This window comes from Lemur catta, chromosome 3, assembly GCF_020740605.2.
Source record: "Lemur catta isolate mLemCat1 chromosome 3, mLemCat1.pri, whole genome shotgun sequence".
NCBI lineage: Eukaryota > Metazoa > Chordata > Mammalia > Primates > Lemuridae > Lemur > Lemur catta.
The window spans coordinates 52,034,799-52,054,653 of record NC_059130.1 but is presented as its reverse complement, the minus strand read 5'-3'; the positions used below and the strand labels follow the sequence as shown (position 1 = coordinate 52,054,653).

Below are 19,855 nucleotides of genomic sequence, written 5' to 3'. Positions count from 1 at the left end.
TATTTATTACAATGGAATAGCTACTAATTTGAAATCATATTACTCACAGTCTGTAGACAATGAAATACAAACAATTCAGTTGTTACACTCCAAAGTTATTCAGACGCTCCAAAAAGCAACTCACCTAAGTTAAGCTTTTTTTCAACCCATGAAACTATGTTCTTGGTATATTTTGACCAAGTTTTTGCATATGACAAAGCCAATTCTATAGAGTTAGTGTTCTTTAACAGCATGCTGTCTAGTTCTACAGGAGAAAAATTTCCTGAAAACAAAAACATCAAGGTAAATATATGTTAAATATGATCACATAATAACTCTACACAAAGAAGCACTCAGATCCTAAGATGTTCTTCAATAAAAACTAGTTTAAAAAAATACTAGTGACAAATTTAGAATTAAAGGGCCAAGTTTAAACTTAAAATGGTTTCAAATCCTAATGTATTTTTATCTTAATATGTATTTCTACTATTCATCAAGTTATAAGCTTTATATTATACAATCCTTGATCAGCCTATATTATTACATTGTCTTCTCTAGCAGGTTTTTACCATTAAGTTTTATATGTAAAACTTTGTGTATCAGTTTGCATTAAAAACAAATACACTAGGTTACTAAGCAAGAAGAGATTATGTAATCCACAACATTTATCGAAAGCAACTGCAAAACAGTTTGACATAAATTATAAGTACCTGGAGCATTATCTTTTTCATTGGATGAATCCACCGATTCCACAGACACATTTTCAAAAGACTTAACAACGTGAAAGAAGACAAATTGAAGATTAGAGCAGAAGACAACAAATCTTTGCTTCAGAAATTTTTCACTCTAATTTGTTACTACGACATAATTCTTGCTAAAGAATTTCAAGTATTTAAAACTCAAAGGGCCTGAGAAGTCTGTTTAAATGCCAGAACACTTTATAAGAATTACATAGCTTTTTATAACAGCAGTTCTCAAGATTCAAGAATGAACAACCTCATTATTTACTAACAGCATTAGTTAACATTAACAAATCCATGCAAAACTTTAAAATATGCAGATCCCCAAAATATAAGTCAAGAAGTTAAACAGAAGACATAAATCTGCCTCTTTCAGCCGTCTTTTGCCATCTTACTATATGATAAGCATGTCTCTGAAAGTCTATTAGCTTAGCACAGAACATTCTCTCTGTGATAATGGAAATGCTTCATATCTGTATTGTCCACTACAGTGGCTACTAGCTACATGTAGTGACTTGAACATTTAAAAAGTGGCTAGTGTGACTAGGAAGGGAATTTTTATTTTATTTAATTATTAAGTTAAATTTAAAGAACTATATGTGGTTAGTGGCTACCTTATTGGACTGTCCTAGAAAACACCATCTACCAAAATTGTGAGATCCGAAACAAATTTGATCCATTTAGTTGGGCAATACAGTGTATGCAGAGATTCAAAGCAAAATGGATCAGAGACCTGGGTCTGAAGTCCAGCTCTATTACTATCTGCATGATACTGGGCTATAATAAGCTCACCTAACTTTAGTTTGCCCTTCTGTAAAAGAAGGATAATGATATTACTTTCACAAGGCTGTTGTATGATGATGTAGGCTTAGCACAGTACATGGTACATAGTAACCACTATTAAATAAATTGCAGCTATTATTTTCAAACGCTATTTTTCAAAACCTTTCATCAAAGTGATTTTATTATTAGCATAATATATTATCATGGGCTTTTGTTATTCCAATAACTACGGTAAATTAAAAACTTCAAAAAAGGAAAACAAGGTGCAGAAGAAAAAAAAAAGTATTTTCCTGTTAAGAATTAGTATAATATGTGTGCACAATAGAAGGATAGGAAACATGGTTCACACCTAAAATTGAAATTGTTCAGATCCTTGCCACAAAGATAAAATGTTTTATTATCTTCTGAAGTAACAGCAACAGTTTGAAAAAATAAAATTGAGGAAGAATCATGAGCAATAGCAAAATATTTAGAGATCTTAAAACTCTCCATCTTATCCTTCATCAATGTATGGCTTCAGAAATAGTCATAATTTTTTGTAATATTGTAGTACATGTAACAAATGCCTTAAGTAGTCATTCATATTTTGTATCATTTTAAGAAAGACCTGAAGTTTTTATGTTATTTTGATATAATACAAGTACTTGGCATATTTCCAAATATTTGCTGCAATCCCTTTTGGGTCTGATCATCCTTAACAGGAAATGATCAATACATGTCCCTGATGCAGTTTATTTACATATCTTGCATTCAGTTAAAAAAAAAATTCAGTACTATAAATCTTTAAAACAATATTCTCCATAAATTTCCCATGTTCTATTAGTCAATAGCAATTTTTTTTCCAATTGGAAATCAGAACCCCAATCCTGTGAGAGATACTTAAAGCAATGTTCTTAGGGAGAACTAGGACCTACAGGACTGTCAACAAGTGTTTGACAGTAATAAACATAAACCGTAGGGTATGTGAGAAGATTAACATCCTCTTTACTTCTTGTATTATTTTTCTAGGTTTTCACCAGTTTTTAAGATCTATGTCAATGTCAGGAGGTAAAAAATGGTTAAGAATTACTTATAAAAATTTTGGACCATATGACACGTATTCATTACATAAGATGCTATAAAATTATCAGATATGTTCTTTTAATATGATAGTCCCACTTAAAAAGTGTAACTAAATTATTGTTCCAGAAATGGACCATAAATTATCGTATTTAAAATGAATTGGTCTGTTTTTCTTATTATAATACGGTAATTTCTAAACTCAAAAACTACTGAAGAGTAATGCTGAGATTAACATTAGGAAATATTAATTTAAAAATATTAAAGGCTTTGCTTTCACAGAAACTTAGCCTACCTTACTTTCCCGAGAAACAGGCAGTCGCAATAATGAATCATTGCCTACATCTCCCATAAGGAAGTTTGTAAGGCTATCCAGTGAAGTTAAAAAAAGAAACAGAAAGACAAGTCATTACACTTCTTTTTCACAGGTTTTACATTTAACATGTCATCTAAAATAGATTTTTAAGAACCTTAGAAATAAACTCTAGGAATCTATTCACATAAAACACAGTCACGTGCAAATGGATATTGCTTCTATAAATAGCTATAAAGACACCTCTAAATATAGTTATTAAGCAATACAGAATGTAGCTTTTCCAAAGTTATGATAATATTTTATACTGATTAATACTTTATTTGTCATGTATCTTACTGGATTATGCAACATACCCTAAGACACCCTGGCCCATCTACTTTAAATGACAATCTACTTACATATTCCCAAAAGTAAACGCCAAAGTTTCAACAGAAGAAAACACTTCTCGGAAGAGATCGTTTTTGTTTTCTTCATTAACTTCTGTGAAGTTCACAGCTATGGGGAAAGGTCGGTTACAATAAGTGAGAGAGAAAATATTTTAAACTGGATTTATACAAAATCATTTAATCCTTTAAAAATTCACCATTACTTCAAGAAACATTAGAAGATTTAGAAACTGAAAAGCCTAATATATGAAATGCATATGAAGTTCAAGTTCTTCATTATGAAAATCATAAAGAAGAATCTGCTTGCATAAAAGTATGAATAGCTGGCATTCCAAACTGACTACTCCACGCATTACACAATTTGACACATCTAAAAAGTGACTCAATATGAAATCAATCAATCTTGGAGTCACAGAGTCCATATTAACACCAGATCTCTCCTATTAAGAGTGTTCTGTGCTATTTTCTCTTGCTTACTGCTTTCTGGCATTTTTCAAAACAACTAAACACACTGTGGCTCACTGAAGTCAATATGAAGTACATTTTTTACTATGAATTACCAACAATTGAAGTCATATATACATTTGACATAGCATAAAACCTATAACAAAGCATACCACATTTTGAAAAACCTACTTTAGAAAATTTAAATTCCTACTTATAGCCTTATTTCCTATTCTGAGACTCTTGAGCTCTGAGGTCCATGTTAACTGACATATAGCTAGCTGCTTTTGTTTACAATAGAGATATTCCAACATTTTGCATTTTGTTAAAGCAAATTATGAAACAGAACTGAAAAAAGTTTCTTATATTAACTTCTTCTATATGTACTCTTGTTAAAAACCCAAACACAGCATACCAAGAAAAAGGAACATAGAACTGGTAATTTTTTAAGGAACCCATACTACTCAGGCTGGGTATAAGCAACAACAGGTTCCCTGCATCCCAACCCCCCTAGTATTCTTGCCAATAAAGGGAAGGTAGAGAAACCACGTGAAGGGGAAAGCATCCTCTGCTTTAAAATAGAGTTGTTTTTAATCTTGGCTGTGCATCAGAACTGTCTGGGGGGTTTTAAAAACAAAGTCTGGGTCCCACCACCAAAGATTCAGATTTCACAGGTCTGTGGTGAAGCATAGATATTTTTTAAAAGCTCTCCCAGGTGATTCGAATGTGCAACTAGGGTTTGAAAGCAAGAATTCCTAGGTATGAATGAATTAAACCTCAAGCCTATAAAGCCCATGAAATCATAACCAAAATTATATATGCATTAGCCTTTGTAGATGGGGCACTGGGGGCAGCATGGTAGGCTAAGGTTGACATCTTTCATCAGATTCTTCTAAATATCCCTGATACAAACAAAAATAAAAACTTAAGAACCACTGCAAATAATTTTTAAATATTCTTGGACTTCTGCTCTGGCCAAGATGGAGAAACAGGTTATACCTCTGCCTGAAACAACTAAAAGAAACCCATCTAAAATATAAGAAACAACAACACTTTTCAAGACATTGGATATCAGGCAACAAAAGAGTAATCCCTCACAGACAAGAAACCAACCATGCTAATCTCTACAATTCCTCGTTCATTGCCAAATATCACACAAAGCACATTCTGAGCAAAGGATGTTATCAGGGATAAAAAAGATCATTTCATAATTATGAAGGAGTCAATTCATCAGGATGACAGAACAATTCTATACATTTATGCACCTAATAAACAGAGCTTCCAAATGCATGCAGCAAAAATTGATAGAACTGCAACAAGAAATAGGCAAATTCATAGTTATAACCAGAGATTTCAATAATCCTTCCTAATAACTGACAGAACATGTGGATGGAAAACTAAGTAAGGCTAGGGAAGATTTGAACAATACTATCAAAAACCTTGACAAGACAGACATTTACAGAATGTTCTACCCAATAACAGCAAAGCATATGTTCTTTTCAAATACACACTGAATATTTACCAAGATAGACTACATTATGGGCCATAAAACAAATCTTAAATTTAAAAGGACTCAAACCAGGCAAAATATATGGAATTAAATCAGAGACAAGTAACAGAAGGATCTCTGGAAAATCCCCAAATATTTGGAAACTAAATAACACACTTCTAAGTAACCCATGGGTCAAAGAAGAAAAAGGGAAATTGGAAAGTATTTTGAGCAGGATAAAAATGAAAACATAACAGACTTTGTGAAGGGGAGGGGGCCAGGAGGTACAGACAAAAAGGAAGAATTACAAAGGGGCGTACAAATATCTTGATTATGATGTTTCACAGGAGTATGTGTCTGTCAGAATTTATCAGATTGTACTCTTTAAATATGTACAGTTTATGGAATATCAATTGTACCTCAATAAAGCTCTTTTTAAAAAATTCCTTGGAAAGTAGACTTTAAATAATAATTTATGACATAATACTTTCAAAAATGTAAACCCTACTCATGTTTCCTAGCTTTAATCTGTTAGATTTTAAAGGAAAGAAAAAACCTTATAACACTATCCAAAATTCTGTAATTATTCTTTCTTATAAATATATTTTTTTCATGGCACTAAATATGACCGGGAGCTTAAAAAATAATAATTAGGCAATAATTGTGAGTAGTGAAAAGACAATTAGTTCAACCATCTTCCTTCCTTGTCTTCATCCCCACTGGAAATTACAGCCATCTAATGAAAATTCCTATTACTGGTTTGCCTCTGCTTCTAAACAGTCCTATAGTTCTAATGTCCTTCTTTTTGCTGTTGCTCAGTGTTTCAAAGAAAAGTCTTTTGTTCCATACCCCATAATAAATCCTCCTACTCTTTCCTACAGTCTCCAAAACCCTACACTAATTTTACTCCTCATAGCCTCACTAGCTCCCATTCAATTGACATTTTTTTCTTTTGCTACTAACATATTCAATCTTTGATTTGTGAAAAAATGTTCATTTTACCATATTTCTTCCTAAAGCTACCATCCAATACAATTTACCATTTCTTCACTGCCAAACCTCTATAAATAGGTCATGCCATGGCCTGTATTGCCTTCCTTCCCAAGTTAATCTTGAAATCACCAAGATTTGGCTTTTCACCCAATTTAAAGGTTATCAGGGGTTAGAAAACTTGTTCTGTAAGGGGCCAGGTAGTAAATATTTTAGGCTTTCAAGCTATAAGGTCTAGTCACAACTACTCAACTCTGTTGAAAGGAGACAAAGATGATCACAAATGAATAAGAGTAGCCATGTTCCAACAAAACTTTATTTACAAAAACACACAGCAGGCCAGATTTGGCCCATAAGCCCTAGTTTGCCAACCCCTGGTTAAGACGATGGGTTCCAACACCAGTCTACCTAGGTTAAATCCTAACTCTGTCACTTACTATGTTACACAGCTTAACTCCTCTGTGCCTTGGTTTCCTCACTTATAAAATAGGAATAACAATTATGTACTTCAAGATCGTGAAGATTAAACGAACTTAGAACAGAACCTGTTACATAGAAAATGTTCAGGAAATGTCAGTTATAATTTTCATGTAATCACTGAGCAACACTGTCAACAATAATCTCCTATAGTCAAAATTGAAGGCCTTTTTTATTCTGTCTTCATCCTACTTGACTTTTCTGCAAGTTTCAACAATTCTACCACTTAATATGTATGCAACCTTGGACAAATCTCTCTTTATGCCCTTATCTGCAAAACGGGAGCTGATATAACAATAGTATTAACCTCAAAAAGCTGTTGTGAGGATTAAATAGGATAATACATGTAAAAGAGTTTAACAGTGTCTGACATGCAGTATGTCTTCAATAATGTCAGCTATAATACTACAAGTATTAGCCACTTCCTTCCATCTTAAAGTATTCTACTGTCTTAGAAGCAATGTGTTACTGTAACTGGAAGAAGTAAGGCTTTGGAGTTCCAGACCTGAGTTCAAATTTGGTCTCTACCATTTTGTGTGTCACTCTGAATACATTACCTACCTCAATTTCTTCATAAGCAAAATGGCATATTATTGAGAGGAATGACTGAGAAAAAAATGTAAAACACCTACAGTGCTTGGTATTCAGTAAATATGAACTCCCTTCCTCAGTTCTTTAGCTATCTGTGGACAATTTGTACTTCAGAGTCTTCCCTACTGAGCCTACAGTTCTCATCTTGACTTTCTTCTCCATATATTATCCCCAGAGAAACTAATTCACTTCCATACCTTCAAGCGAATGATTTTCTAAATGGTCCAGTTTTAACCCCTGAGCTCCAGACCAACATTTCTTATAGTCTGTTTGACATGTTTCTCTACTTCCTACTTGCTCTTTTCCATATACTCCCTTGCTCATTAGCCTCACTCACAATACCTCTAAAATATTTTTCTTCCATTCCATTCCCATTGCCACTGACTTAGTTCAAAAGTTCACATTTTACCTCTAGTTTGAACAATTTAATAACCCACTAATTGGTGTCTCTGTCTCTACTCTCTCTCTTCCCTCTATTAGCAGTTCTTCAAAATCTCATCAAAATATTGCTTAAGGTTGAAACAACTGTCTCACCTGGGCTCCCTACTGAGTCATAACACTTCACCCTAAGACAATTTAGTATCTCTTTAAGAAATCACATGAATAGCTTTCACATATACAACCTATTAGTGCAGCAACTTTTAAACTTTTTTGACCAAAGCCTTCAGAAAGAAATACATATAACATCACAACCAAGTATACCATACACACATAACAATCCATTATATAACACCTATAGTTTCTGAAACATACTTACGTCATACACTGAGTGCTGCATTTTCCTGACTTATTTTTTCTATTCTTTCATATTTTAAAAATGCTGGTCACAATCCACTAACTTGATGTCATGAGCCAGGACCCATGGTTTGCAAACCACTGAATTGAAAGACATAATGGAAGAAAAGCCACTGTTTGCATGAAAAGGGAAAAAAAAAAAGAACAAAATACGTAGGGGCAAAAAACAACAAGGCTATAAGATCTACATAATGAAAACTAAGTTGCTTCTGAGGAACACAAAAGACAACTTTAAGAAATGAAGTACATGCTACATTCTCAGATTGAAATGCTAAATATGTAAATTCTCCTTAATCTATAAATTTAACTCAAATCACCCAAAAATCCAATAGATATTTTTGGATAGTTGGATAGACAAGCCAATTCAAAAATCCTAGTGGAAAAATAAAATTCTAAACAAATAGAGTGATGAATTGGGAATGACAAATAGTTAAAAAAAAAAAAAGAGGCCAGGCACTATGGCTCATGCCTGCAATCCTAGCACTCTGGGAGACTGAGGTGGGAAGATTGCTTGAGCCCAGAAATCAGAAACCAGCCTGAGCAAGAGTGAGACCCTGTCTCTACTAAAAATAGAAAAAATTAGCTGGGCACGGTGGCACCTGCCTATAGTCCCCGCTACTTGGAAGGCTGAGGCAAGAGGATCGCTTTAGCCCAGGAGTTTGAGGTTGCTGTGAAGTAGGCTGATGCCACCACACTCTAGCCTGGGCAACATAGCAAGACTCTGTCTCAAAAAAGAAAATAAAAAAAAAAAGGAAATAGGAACTACTTCTACCAAATAGTAAAGCATACTATAAAACTATGATAAAAATAGTGTAGTATTGGCACATGACTGAATAAATCAATGGAACAGAATAAGGTCTGGAAATAGACATAAATATGTGAGAATTTAGTGTATTTATGATAAAGTGACATCATAGTCACTTTTCTCCATCTCACAGTAGAGAAAAGATGAATTAATAAATTAGCTAGACACCTAGATACTTTAGAATGTACCAAAGACTTAAATTTAAGAGATGATACCATCTGTATCAGAAGAAAAAACACTAGAGAATTCTATTATAATCTCAGAGAAGTCTTTCCTAACTAACACCTAAAACCCAGAAACCACAAAAAAGACTAAAAAATTTTAATGCAAAAATAAATCAAAAGATAAAAAGAAGAAAATTTTCAATTTATATCAAAGATTAGGGGCTAATTTAATTTAAACAAAGTTTCTACAAATCAATACTACAAAACGACCAACTCCCAAGAGAAAAGCAGATAAAAGGTCATCACAAGGATGTACAAATGGCTTTGAAACAAACAAAAAGATACTCAACTGCACTCAAGATGAGGGAAACGCAAATTGAATATACACTGAAATACCACTTTTCACTATTAGACTGGATAACGAAGCTTTGTAATAAGCTCTGTTGGCAAAGTGCAGGAAACCAACTTCTTCATCACTCCTGTCAGAAGGACAAAATCTCTACAGAGGGTATTTGGCAATATCAAAAAATATAAACACACATGTTCGCTGATCCAGCAATTGCCCATCTAAGAATTTCAAGGCTATTTATTGAACTGTTGTTTGTAATAGAAAAAAACCTGGAAACAATCCAAATATCTATCAACTGGTTAAATAAATTATAGGACATCAATATAATGGATTACCATACAGCTTTGAAAAAACAACAACAAAAGAATAAGGAAATCCTTTATGTGCATATATCTCAGAACAATGAACAAGAAGTAGAACACAACCATTTGTGTAAAAGGAGGTTATGTATGTGAAATGTATTTCAGGTAAGGTACATGAGAAACCAGTAATAGTTGTTGCTCATCTAGGGAAAGGAATGGGTGGCTAATGGTCAGAGGTGGGAAAGAAACTTTACTGTTGAATACCCTTTTATACCATTTGCAGTTTGAATGTGAATGAACTTCATTTTGAAAAAATTAAGTTTGTAAAACAGAAACATGAGGTTTCTACAATTCTGGAGGTGTAATTAAGGCTTATTTTTCTTTTTTATATATCAATTTTTAAATATACGGTAAAATATGAAAAACCTAAAGGGTTATTTTCATTTACAATACAAATAAGATTGGAATAATTGAAAATAATGAAAACAAAAAATACTAAGTACATAATAAATTACTGACTTATGAACATGTCTTTATCTGCTTCAAAAATAGGCTGTATCTCTCTTACCATATGGCAAATATTTTGTCAGAGTGAACTTCCTGCTTAGAAACAGGAGGAGACACAGGAAAGACAAATCACTACTGCAATGAATGCGGAAAAGCTAAGGATTTTTCTTTTAAAGTTATTAAAAGGTAAATTCCACATTTAAAAAAGGGAGCTAAAGATTCCAATTTCTCATTTCTTATGCATAGGAAGTGGATAGACTTCATACATGCAAATCTGTGGTAACACAAATAAGAATATACATCCCTGATTCTAAAGTTATTCTGTATATGCTTTTTTGAACAGTTAAGTAAACATGAAAACTGCATTTGACAGTTAAAACCTCCAAAGCAAGTCAAATGCTCAGGTCACTGTTGTTTTTTAAATGTAATTAGGGGTTCAGAATAAATGATGTTAACGATCTCCACATGCCCGACAGCTTTCTGATCCTACTATACAACAGTTTTCTTAAGTTTTCCTCTCTAAAATAGAGATAATAATGTATATTTATAGGGGTTATTTGGGCAAAAATTAAGGTATGCAAAGCACTTAGACTGGCATAGAACAGACATCCAAAAATGGTTCTACCTACCCTTTGCCTTTTGAGGTTTTGAAAACTAAATGACCATTAAATGAAAGAATTAAATTAAGCTCTGATTTGACCTTAATTTTTTAGGTCACCAAATATTTTTCACTTGAGGTACTGATGATATTTTTAGGTGGCCTCAACAGTAAGAGTTGGGTCAGGGAAGGAGGTTTTATTTAAAAACACATAAATTTAACCCAAGAAAACATAATATTTAAAGTTTTCTAGTCTCGTGGAGTCCTAATGAAAATAAGTTTCCCAACAACAAAAATAATCTTCTTTTAAATGTTATACACAAAAGTAAAATAGTAACAATAATCCCAAGTGTAAAGACAGTCATAGTGGGAAATAATACTCAAAAGATTGCTTTACCTCAAAGATAAAAAGGTTTTCAAGGTAGCTGAGAGACCACTCTCTTCAAGTCTGTTTCTGGAATGTGGACACCAACTATACACAGGCACACTCCTTCCCCAGGACATCCTGACTGCACACAATAGCTACTGACAACAATTGAACTAGGTCGCTATTTCCAAGCATGGAAATTTTACTATCTATAGACACAAATTTCCCTATCTAAGTAAAGTTAAATGGCACTTGTAAACAATCTATTTAAAAACAAATCTGGTTACTAAGCACATTTTTAAAAGTTACTATCTATGTTTCTCATTTAAAATCTTCTACATTTTCTTCCAGTGCTTGAAATACAGAAAAAAGGCAACCACACAAACAAAATAAACCTATGTCAAAAAAGTGGTGGGGTGTGTGTGTGCAGGAAGCGTTCCTCAAGTATATGGACTATATTTTATAGACAAGGTTTTTATTTACTCTTCCTGCCTCATCCCTTGACACTTGCCCTTTGCCCTCTCAAAATATGAGCGTGTTCACCAATCTCATCACGTTCTTTACACGTCCAGAGTTCTTGTACAAGAGGCCTATATCATAGCCCCATCCCCTTCCACTCCAGCCCAGTTAATGCCTACTTGACCTTTGAGATCCAGGACAGGTAACCCTTTTCCCCAGTGAAGTCTTTCTTTTCCTTCCCCAACCTAGGCTCCTCACTCTGTGCTTCCATGGTGCCTGTGCATACCTCTATCGGAAAACCACAGGATTGCTGTTAACCTTGTCTGTCTCTAACTCTACTACATTACTGCTACCCAAATGTCACTTTTTGCAGTTGCATTACTTGAATTCATTTTACCTTATCAGTGGCATTTAACACAGATGATCACTTCTTAAAACCTTGTACTTTTTAAAATTCCATGATATCTCTTTCCAGATCATTTCCCCTACCTGTTAGGTGTTTCTCCAATTACTCTATCTTCTCTCTGTCCCTGGGATCTCTTATCAGTCCTCTATTCTACACACACTGAGTTGGTATCACTCTTTTCCATCACCTATACATCAACAACCCCCAAGTCCACATCTTCAACTCCAAACTTCTTCCTAACCCCTAACATTCAACTTGTCTTATGATTTGTCAAATAAACATAACAGATCGCATTCTATCACTACCATACCCCAGCTTCTGCCTTTGATCAACCCTTCAACCCTCATCTAGCTCCTTATTCCTAACAATCTCCTAATTGATTTCCCTGCCTCCAGGTTCATTTCTTCTCAAACATTCCCTTCACTCTCAATCTTTCTTATATATTACAGAATACCAGAATAATTTTAACAATTTTGAGCAGCAAATCATTTCATCATAGGATAATGTCCCAATGCTTGATTCTAAGTTCTAGCACCTATTTGCTATATACACACGATAAACTTATTAATATTTTGCAATTGTAATTTCATTTTCATATTTTAAAATAAGGTCCCAATTAAGCCTTCTTTTTCTCCAAATTCCCTCTTTTGAGTGGAGTCACTACAAATGGACCATTTTCCAACATCAATTGTCCTCACATAACAAAGACTTCTTGTACACTAATAAACCATCTCAAATGAGCACACACTTATTCATAAAATTCAAATTTTAAACATTAGCTGTTTGGATGTATACATAACTCCTTACTGATACACATCACAAAAATGCCATGAGCAGAGATGGCCATATAGTCATTATGGACCAAAATGTATCACCTGGATCCTTTTTGTCCACAGCAAGTCACTTTTCATATATCTTCCTTACCTTTCACTTTTGCAGTAAGCATTTCTGCAGCATTATGAAGATCAACAGAATTGAGGTTCTGATGTTTATTCATTATAAACCTTAAAACACGGAGAAGTTCATCCAGACGTATATGAATGACTTCTTTAAAACAGTCTTAAAAAGAAAAAAAAGTTTTTAATTTGTTTCCAAAACAAAGTTCCAAGAGTCTAAACTATAAAAGATCATTTGAAGCACATTTCAAGTAGAAGCACTGGTTCCACAATTTCTGCCTACTATATAATTCACTTCTATTTTCATAATTGCAATTACATACAATTTATATAGCCTTCAGAAAAATCCATAGTCACTTTAATTCATTAAGGATTTCAAAGGCTCTCACAGTTACAGTCAATTTAGCACTATCTTTTTCAGTTTTCTCATTATAAACCCACTCTCCAGATTTCTCTTGAGGTAACTTTATAAGGTAAGTTTTTCTTACAGTTTTTACTATCATACACTTTCAAATATGCAATGGTAACAGAGTTAAAAGCCCTACAAAGTCTGATATATTAACCAATATTAAAAAAAAACACTTACATGTTAAGTTTCCACCATTAGAATTGATTCTTTGCATTAAGTAATTATCAGTTATTGGAAACCAGTAACTCACAGGCATAATTATAAAGACCATCATTTTACGTGCACATTTAAAAAATTGTGATATAATTTACATATGATTAAAATGCACAGATCTTTAAGGAGTTTTTATACTTTCTACAAAAACTAAATTAGTTGCCAATGATGAAAAATTGGGAGATCATTACAGAAATTCCAGATTTCTGTCTACTCTTGAAAAGTCAAGATCTGTTATACCAGGCCTATCTTTCTCTTTGGCTGCTCTATTCGATATGTGTTCCTTCTCAGTACCCACTCTTCTACCTCCAGCCTACCCCACTCATTATACCATCCCTGGTTAGAAGGATGCAGAGTTTTATAATCCCTGTAAATAAGGTGACAATATAATTTCTCATCCAAACCAAAATACTTTCATGAGAAGAGGGATGCTACTCATAATCATGATAGCACAACAAGCATATTCCAGGATCTTCATCCCAGGCAAACCAGAAAGTATAATCATCCTACCTTTAAAACCCCTTAAGTAATCCTCAAAAGTCTGAAAAGATAACCACCTTAACAGTTCTTTTATATAATTTTTCCTTTTTGTAATCTTACACAGTGCTAGTGTTTAATAATAGTTAATATTTATTAAGTGCTTATTATGTGCTAGGCACTGTTAAAAACAAACGATATCATCTCATTTAATGTTCACATCAATCTTATTAGATAGTCTAAAAATCTCCATTGTACAGATGAGAAAATTGAGGCACACCTAACTTTACCACATTATTAAGCTGTGGAGCTATAATTTGAACCCTGGGAGTTTAATTCTGGAATCCCTGCTTTCAATGTTATACTGTCTTTCTGCTGAAATAGTTTAAAAAACAAAAAAACATGGCTGGGCGCGGTGGCTCACGCCTGTAAGCCTAGCACTCTGGGAAGCTGAGGCGGGTGGATCGCTGGAGGTCAGGAGTTCGAGACCAGCCTGAGTAAGAGCGAGACCCCGTCCCGTCTCTACTAAAAACAGAAAGAAATTATCTGGCCAACTAAAATATACATAGAAAAAATTAGCCGGGCATGGTGGCACATGTCTGTGGTCCCAGCTACTCGGGAAGCTGAGGCAGTAGGATTGCTTAAGCCCAGGAGTTTGAGGTTGCTGTGAGCTAGGCTGATGCCACGGCACTCACTCTAGCCCGGGCAACAATGCGAGACTCTGTCTCAAAAAAAAAAAAAAAAAAAAAAAACCATTAAAAAAATACTATATAGTGTCATTTTATAATCACATAAATTATCACTTTTTCAGAAATGTTAAAAGACAATCACCAGAGAGAAAAACTATGTATAGGATAAAAAAAAAAATTCTACCATCATCCATCAAATATTCCATTAACAGCATTACTGAGAGAAAAGTGTAGGTTGAGAGGAGTGGACAAGATGAGGGCAAGGGGAGAGCTGGGTGTATCAGGACAAAGAGTATTCCAGGGAGAAGCAGAGAAGAGTAGTCCAGGTGGTGCTGAAAACAGAGAGAACACAATGCTTTCCAGGAGAAAATCAGATTCATTCATCCAACAAATTGTACTGACAGGAAAAGAAATACAGAAGAATAGATACCAGCCCAAGTAACTCTGGAAATCAGTAGAATCTGTAAGACTAAAAGCAAAGAAAATACACATTAAGTATGCCACTCTAGTTGAAAAAGTTTTTTCAGTGGAGCTTTGGGTTAACAATTCTGATACTGCTATTCATGGATACTGAAATTGAACAGTTGAGTAAACGGATGGGGAATGGTGGGAACCAGGTATCTCACTGCTGGAGTGGAAATATAAAAAAAAAGCAGAGGGAGGAGGCAATAATTATCTACATTAAAGTGATGGGTTAAAAAGTTGGATACTATAGTAAGAACTCATGTTTAGCTTAATATACATACAGATGACTACATATAGAAAAATTTATAAATGTGTGTACGCATAGGTGGGTTGTATATATACATATATTTCTTTTCTCTGTCAGCTGAGAGGGTCTAAAAGAAATGACACCTCAGTAGCAACAAGAGTAACTTTAGCACCCAGATCTTGGTTTCTAATACTATTCTCCAGTATAAGTAACCAGGGCTCCTTGGAGAAATGGCTGATTATAGGACTGGGACAGAAAATGTACAAGATGAGTCAGGAGCATCTTGTAGTGCCAGAAAGTAAGGAAGAGCTTAAAAAACAAAAACAAAAGCAAACCCAGAGTGAAAAGGGTATATACCAAAGGTGCACAGGAATCACGTGAAAAAGTTCCCACTGGCCAATGCTGGAACAATTTGAACAACAAATGAATAAAGTAGTATTGGATTATAACCTAAAGTATAAAAAAAAAATCCGTGAGTCCATACTGATACAAATGATTGAAAAAATTAATAAATAAGGGAAAAGGAAGCCTCTAAAAGAATTCTAAATTATTTGTGCAGGTACTTTGCCCTCAAAGAGGTGAAGCATAAATTCTCTTAAGTATGAGCTATGTAGAGATTTCTTCCCAAGAGTATATAGTATGGAAGGGAATACCAAAAGAGTAACTTTGCAGTGGAGAAACTCAACAAACACTACTTAAGACAGGTGATCAGGTCAACATCAATAGTGATAAATCCTGTTCACGGTAACTATCCTTAATATGATGTGATAAAAATGACACTTTATATCCGTGATCTTCTTCCCAATATCCTATAACCCCAGTTTAATCATGAGAAAAACATCCAATTCTAATCAAGGCCATCCTACCTGACCAGTATTCCTTAAAACTGTCAAAGTCATCAAAAATGAGGATAATTTGAGAAACTTACTGCCAAGGAGGACCTAGGGAGACATAACAACTAAATGTAATATGATAGGATCCTGGAAGAGAAAAAGGAATATTAGGGAAAATCTATGGAAAGCTGAATAAACTATGGACTTCAGTTAATAATAATGCATCATTATTGTTGCTTATCATCAAATATTGGTTCACTAACTTGAATAGATGTAAGATGTTAATAAATAGGGGAAATGGTACCAGACTCTATGGGAACTCTGTCTTATCATCTCAATTTTTCTGCAAATCTACAACAATTCTACAAGATAAAGTCGATTTTAAAAATGAAATACAAGTAAAAAAATTTTAGGAATTTTATGTACTGTTGGAATTTTTCCCATCAACATATGTTATAAAAGTTCTTTTTAAATTTTTTAATTTCTAGGGAAAAAGTGAATATGCAGTTTAAAGAATTATCTTAATTAAATCAACAGTCACTATTTTATCTGTTTTATAATAATGGATAATAGTTTGGTAAGTTTGCTTAGTTGAGGCAATACTAAGGTAATAATGGTTAAAAAGGATAGCCTCTGAAACCAGATTGCCTGACTTTGAATTCTACCTCCATGGCCGAGAAACCTTGGGCAAAATTACATAACCTCTCTGTGCCTCAGTTTCCTCACCTATAAAAAAAGAAGATAATGGTACATACTTCATAGGGTTGCTGGATTAAATGAGTTAAAATACATAAAGCAGTTAGAACAGTACCTGGAACAGAGTAAGCCCTCCATAAATGTTTACAGCTATTTTTATTCGCAGTTTACAGAGCAGTAGAAATAGGTTAATAATATAGGTTAGCTCTGAAATAGAATCTAGTAGCTTTGAAATAAACTTCTGGGAAAACAACATAATTTGAATAGTTGTAAGAAATAACAATTATAAAACTTTATGACTTCCTATTTTTCCCCAGTTTTGTATAACAAAGTCTCTTCTTTGTTTGGCACATATATAACTAAATAAAACTAGTATATGTTAGTACTCAACCAAGGTTGAATGATTATCTATTATCACAGAGAGTTAGCTATATTGCCCTCTTTTTAAAACCTATGTTAATCTTTAAAGAGAAAAGTCAGTTATTTTTATCTCTATTCTAATGTTTCACAATAAAATCTTTAGATATTAATATACTTAGGGAATACTGTGACAATATTTTGAAGTCTCAGGCCAAAAGAGCTTGATTTTCAAAAAGTGTCAACAACAACTATCAATATTCAAAATTAGTGTTGGGTATTAAGCAAGAACTACAAAATACTAATGGCCCAAATGTCTAAATAAACCAAGGTAATAAATTCTGGTCTTCTCAGAGTTAAGGAGATTAAATATGTAGAAATCAATATATTTCAAAATTATTAAATGTTTTCCAACTTTCTGTTTTAATTTCTAATATAGTACGCAATATGTAATAGACAAAACCCACATAAACAAAAACTCTTTGGGATCCCTCAGCAAACTTTTTACAGTATAAAGGGGTCCTGAGATTCCCTGCTATAGCTTTTCTTCAAAATTGCTACAAAAACATTCCAGTAACTATCAGCATAAATGGTTTTCCACGTTGAAATTCCTTTTCTCCTACAAGGAAGCCTTAATAAACAGATACTAAAGATGTTCCAAATCAACATACTGAAAAATAGTTACTGAATTATTTAGTAAGAAGTTTTAGAAGTTCCTCAAATGGCACTATAAATAATTCCAATTCCTGTGATTAAATACTTCTGAAGCCTGAAAATCAACAGAAATGAACATGACAACTAAATAAAATGTTAATCAGAAAGATTCATAAACTTTTCTACATATTTGGGTAGAATGGTAACTAGTAGGACATGAGCATGTCCTGTTAATACTTCATCTGAAACTTCAAAACTTAGCAAGCCCTCAACTATTTGTCCCATAAATGGCTAATGAAAAACAAAGTTCCCTTTTTACCAAATGTTCTTTTCCCCTTATAATGAAATAAAGCTACCTCAAATTCTTTTTATGAAGCAAAAATCCTCCTAAACTGAAAATTTAATTTTTAAAAAAGTTTTAAGGAGTTTAACAGTTCTTTCATGAACACTAAATATTCCTTTCCCCTCTAACAAAAACAGGAGTAAATAAGAGGCAGTAACTGTTCTTCTCTAATACTGAAGAAAGATAAGTGGCTGGTTGGTATGGTAGAAAACAACAGATTTAGATCAAGAAATCTGGTCCAGTCCTTGATCTGTCACTTTCTTGAAATGATCATATACAAAATTCTTAGCTTCTCTGATTCAGACTCATTATCAACATAACAGAACTGCTAAGAATATGTGTTTTATTTACCTTATAAGGTTATTGTGAATATCAAATAGAAACGAAACTACTTAGTTTTAATATACACAAACAACAATTATTACTAGTAAATCTGTAAGCCATTCAAACTAAATACCTTTGAAAATAGATTTGCCTCACACAGAATCACATTCAATAACAAATATAGTTATAGCCAGGTCCCATAGCATTTTGGCTAATGAAGAAGAAACATTCAAGTCTCACTTTCATTTTATATGTAAAATTTAAATTAGTAAATTACTTGGAAATAAAATAGTAATTAAGGGTGTATTTTATAAAAATATTTCTATACCTCAAGTTAAAGTATAGCATTTAATTTAGTCATAAAATACGAAATAATTTTTAAATGTCATAGTAGCCACAATGTAAGTGTAATGAAATGTAATACAAAGGTATTATAGATGTGAATAAAGTTCAACCAAAGTCTTAATACTAATTACTCAGAACAGTAAAACTCTTGTATCTCAATGTTTGCTTATTTATCCACTTGCCCTGTAATATGGTAATCTGAATTTTAATTTATTGTTTCACCCATCTGTGCCATTTATTTTCTGCTTCATTCAGCTTATCATGTGAAAACAGATTAGCCAGCTCCGCTTTTGCACGATACCACAGTGTTTATACTGCAAACACTTCATGGAAATGCTTAAGTAAATAAATGAAAAAAGCATGGTGTTTTCCTTGATTTAAAAAAAAAAAAACCTGACAATAATTTTAAAATCAGTCTTGTTAATTCAGCTTAACCTTTCTAGGGAAAGCAATGAAAACAACAAGGAGGGAAAAAGCTCCAAGACTTATCACTAGGAAACACCCATTTTTTTGCTGTAATTACTTTTGAATTTACAGGATAAAAGTGAAGCCTGAGGAAGAGTGGCTTTCTTTATCCAGCTACCTGGGGATTGTAAAATAATAACAGCTGACATTTTACAATGCTTATTCTAAGAGCTTTACATATATAAATTCATTTAATCTTCATAAAACCCCCACTATCTCCTTTTAATAGATACAGAAACTGAGGCACAGAGACGATAAATAACTTTCCTAGGGTTATAGACAACTAGCAAGTGGTAGAATGAGGATTCCACCTCACCTATTCTGGCTCTAAATTTGTGTTCTATGATAATTACTATGACAATCACTGTGATATATTGCCACGTGGTTAAAGAAGTTATAGCTTAATGACAAGATACTCTGCAATCTGTGATTTAAC

General features: G+C 33.3%; 1 protein-coding gene across 5 annotated transcripts in view; it reads right to left on the bottom strand.

Moving 5' to 3' along the window:
* Positions 1-19,855, bottom strand: part of ARHGAP29 (Rho GTPase activating protein 29) — a 75,539-nt gene that overhangs the window by 29,280 nt on the left and 26,404 nt on the right. For all 5 annotated transcript variants that reach the window (XM_045547497.1, XM_045547499.1, XM_045547500.1 and 2 more), the window contains 5 exons: positions 12,931-13,065; positions 3,276-3,372; positions 2,857-2,929; positions 690-750; positions 125-262 (listed from right to left, as the gene is read on the bottom strand). In XM_045547497.1, the coding sequence (XP_045403453.1) occupies positions 125-262; positions 690-750; positions 2,857-2,929; positions 3,276-3,372; positions 12,931-13,065 (504 nt within the window). The remainder of the gene's footprint in view (positions 1-124; positions 263-689; positions 751-2,856; positions 2,930-3,275; positions 3,373-12,930; positions 13,066-19,855) is intronic.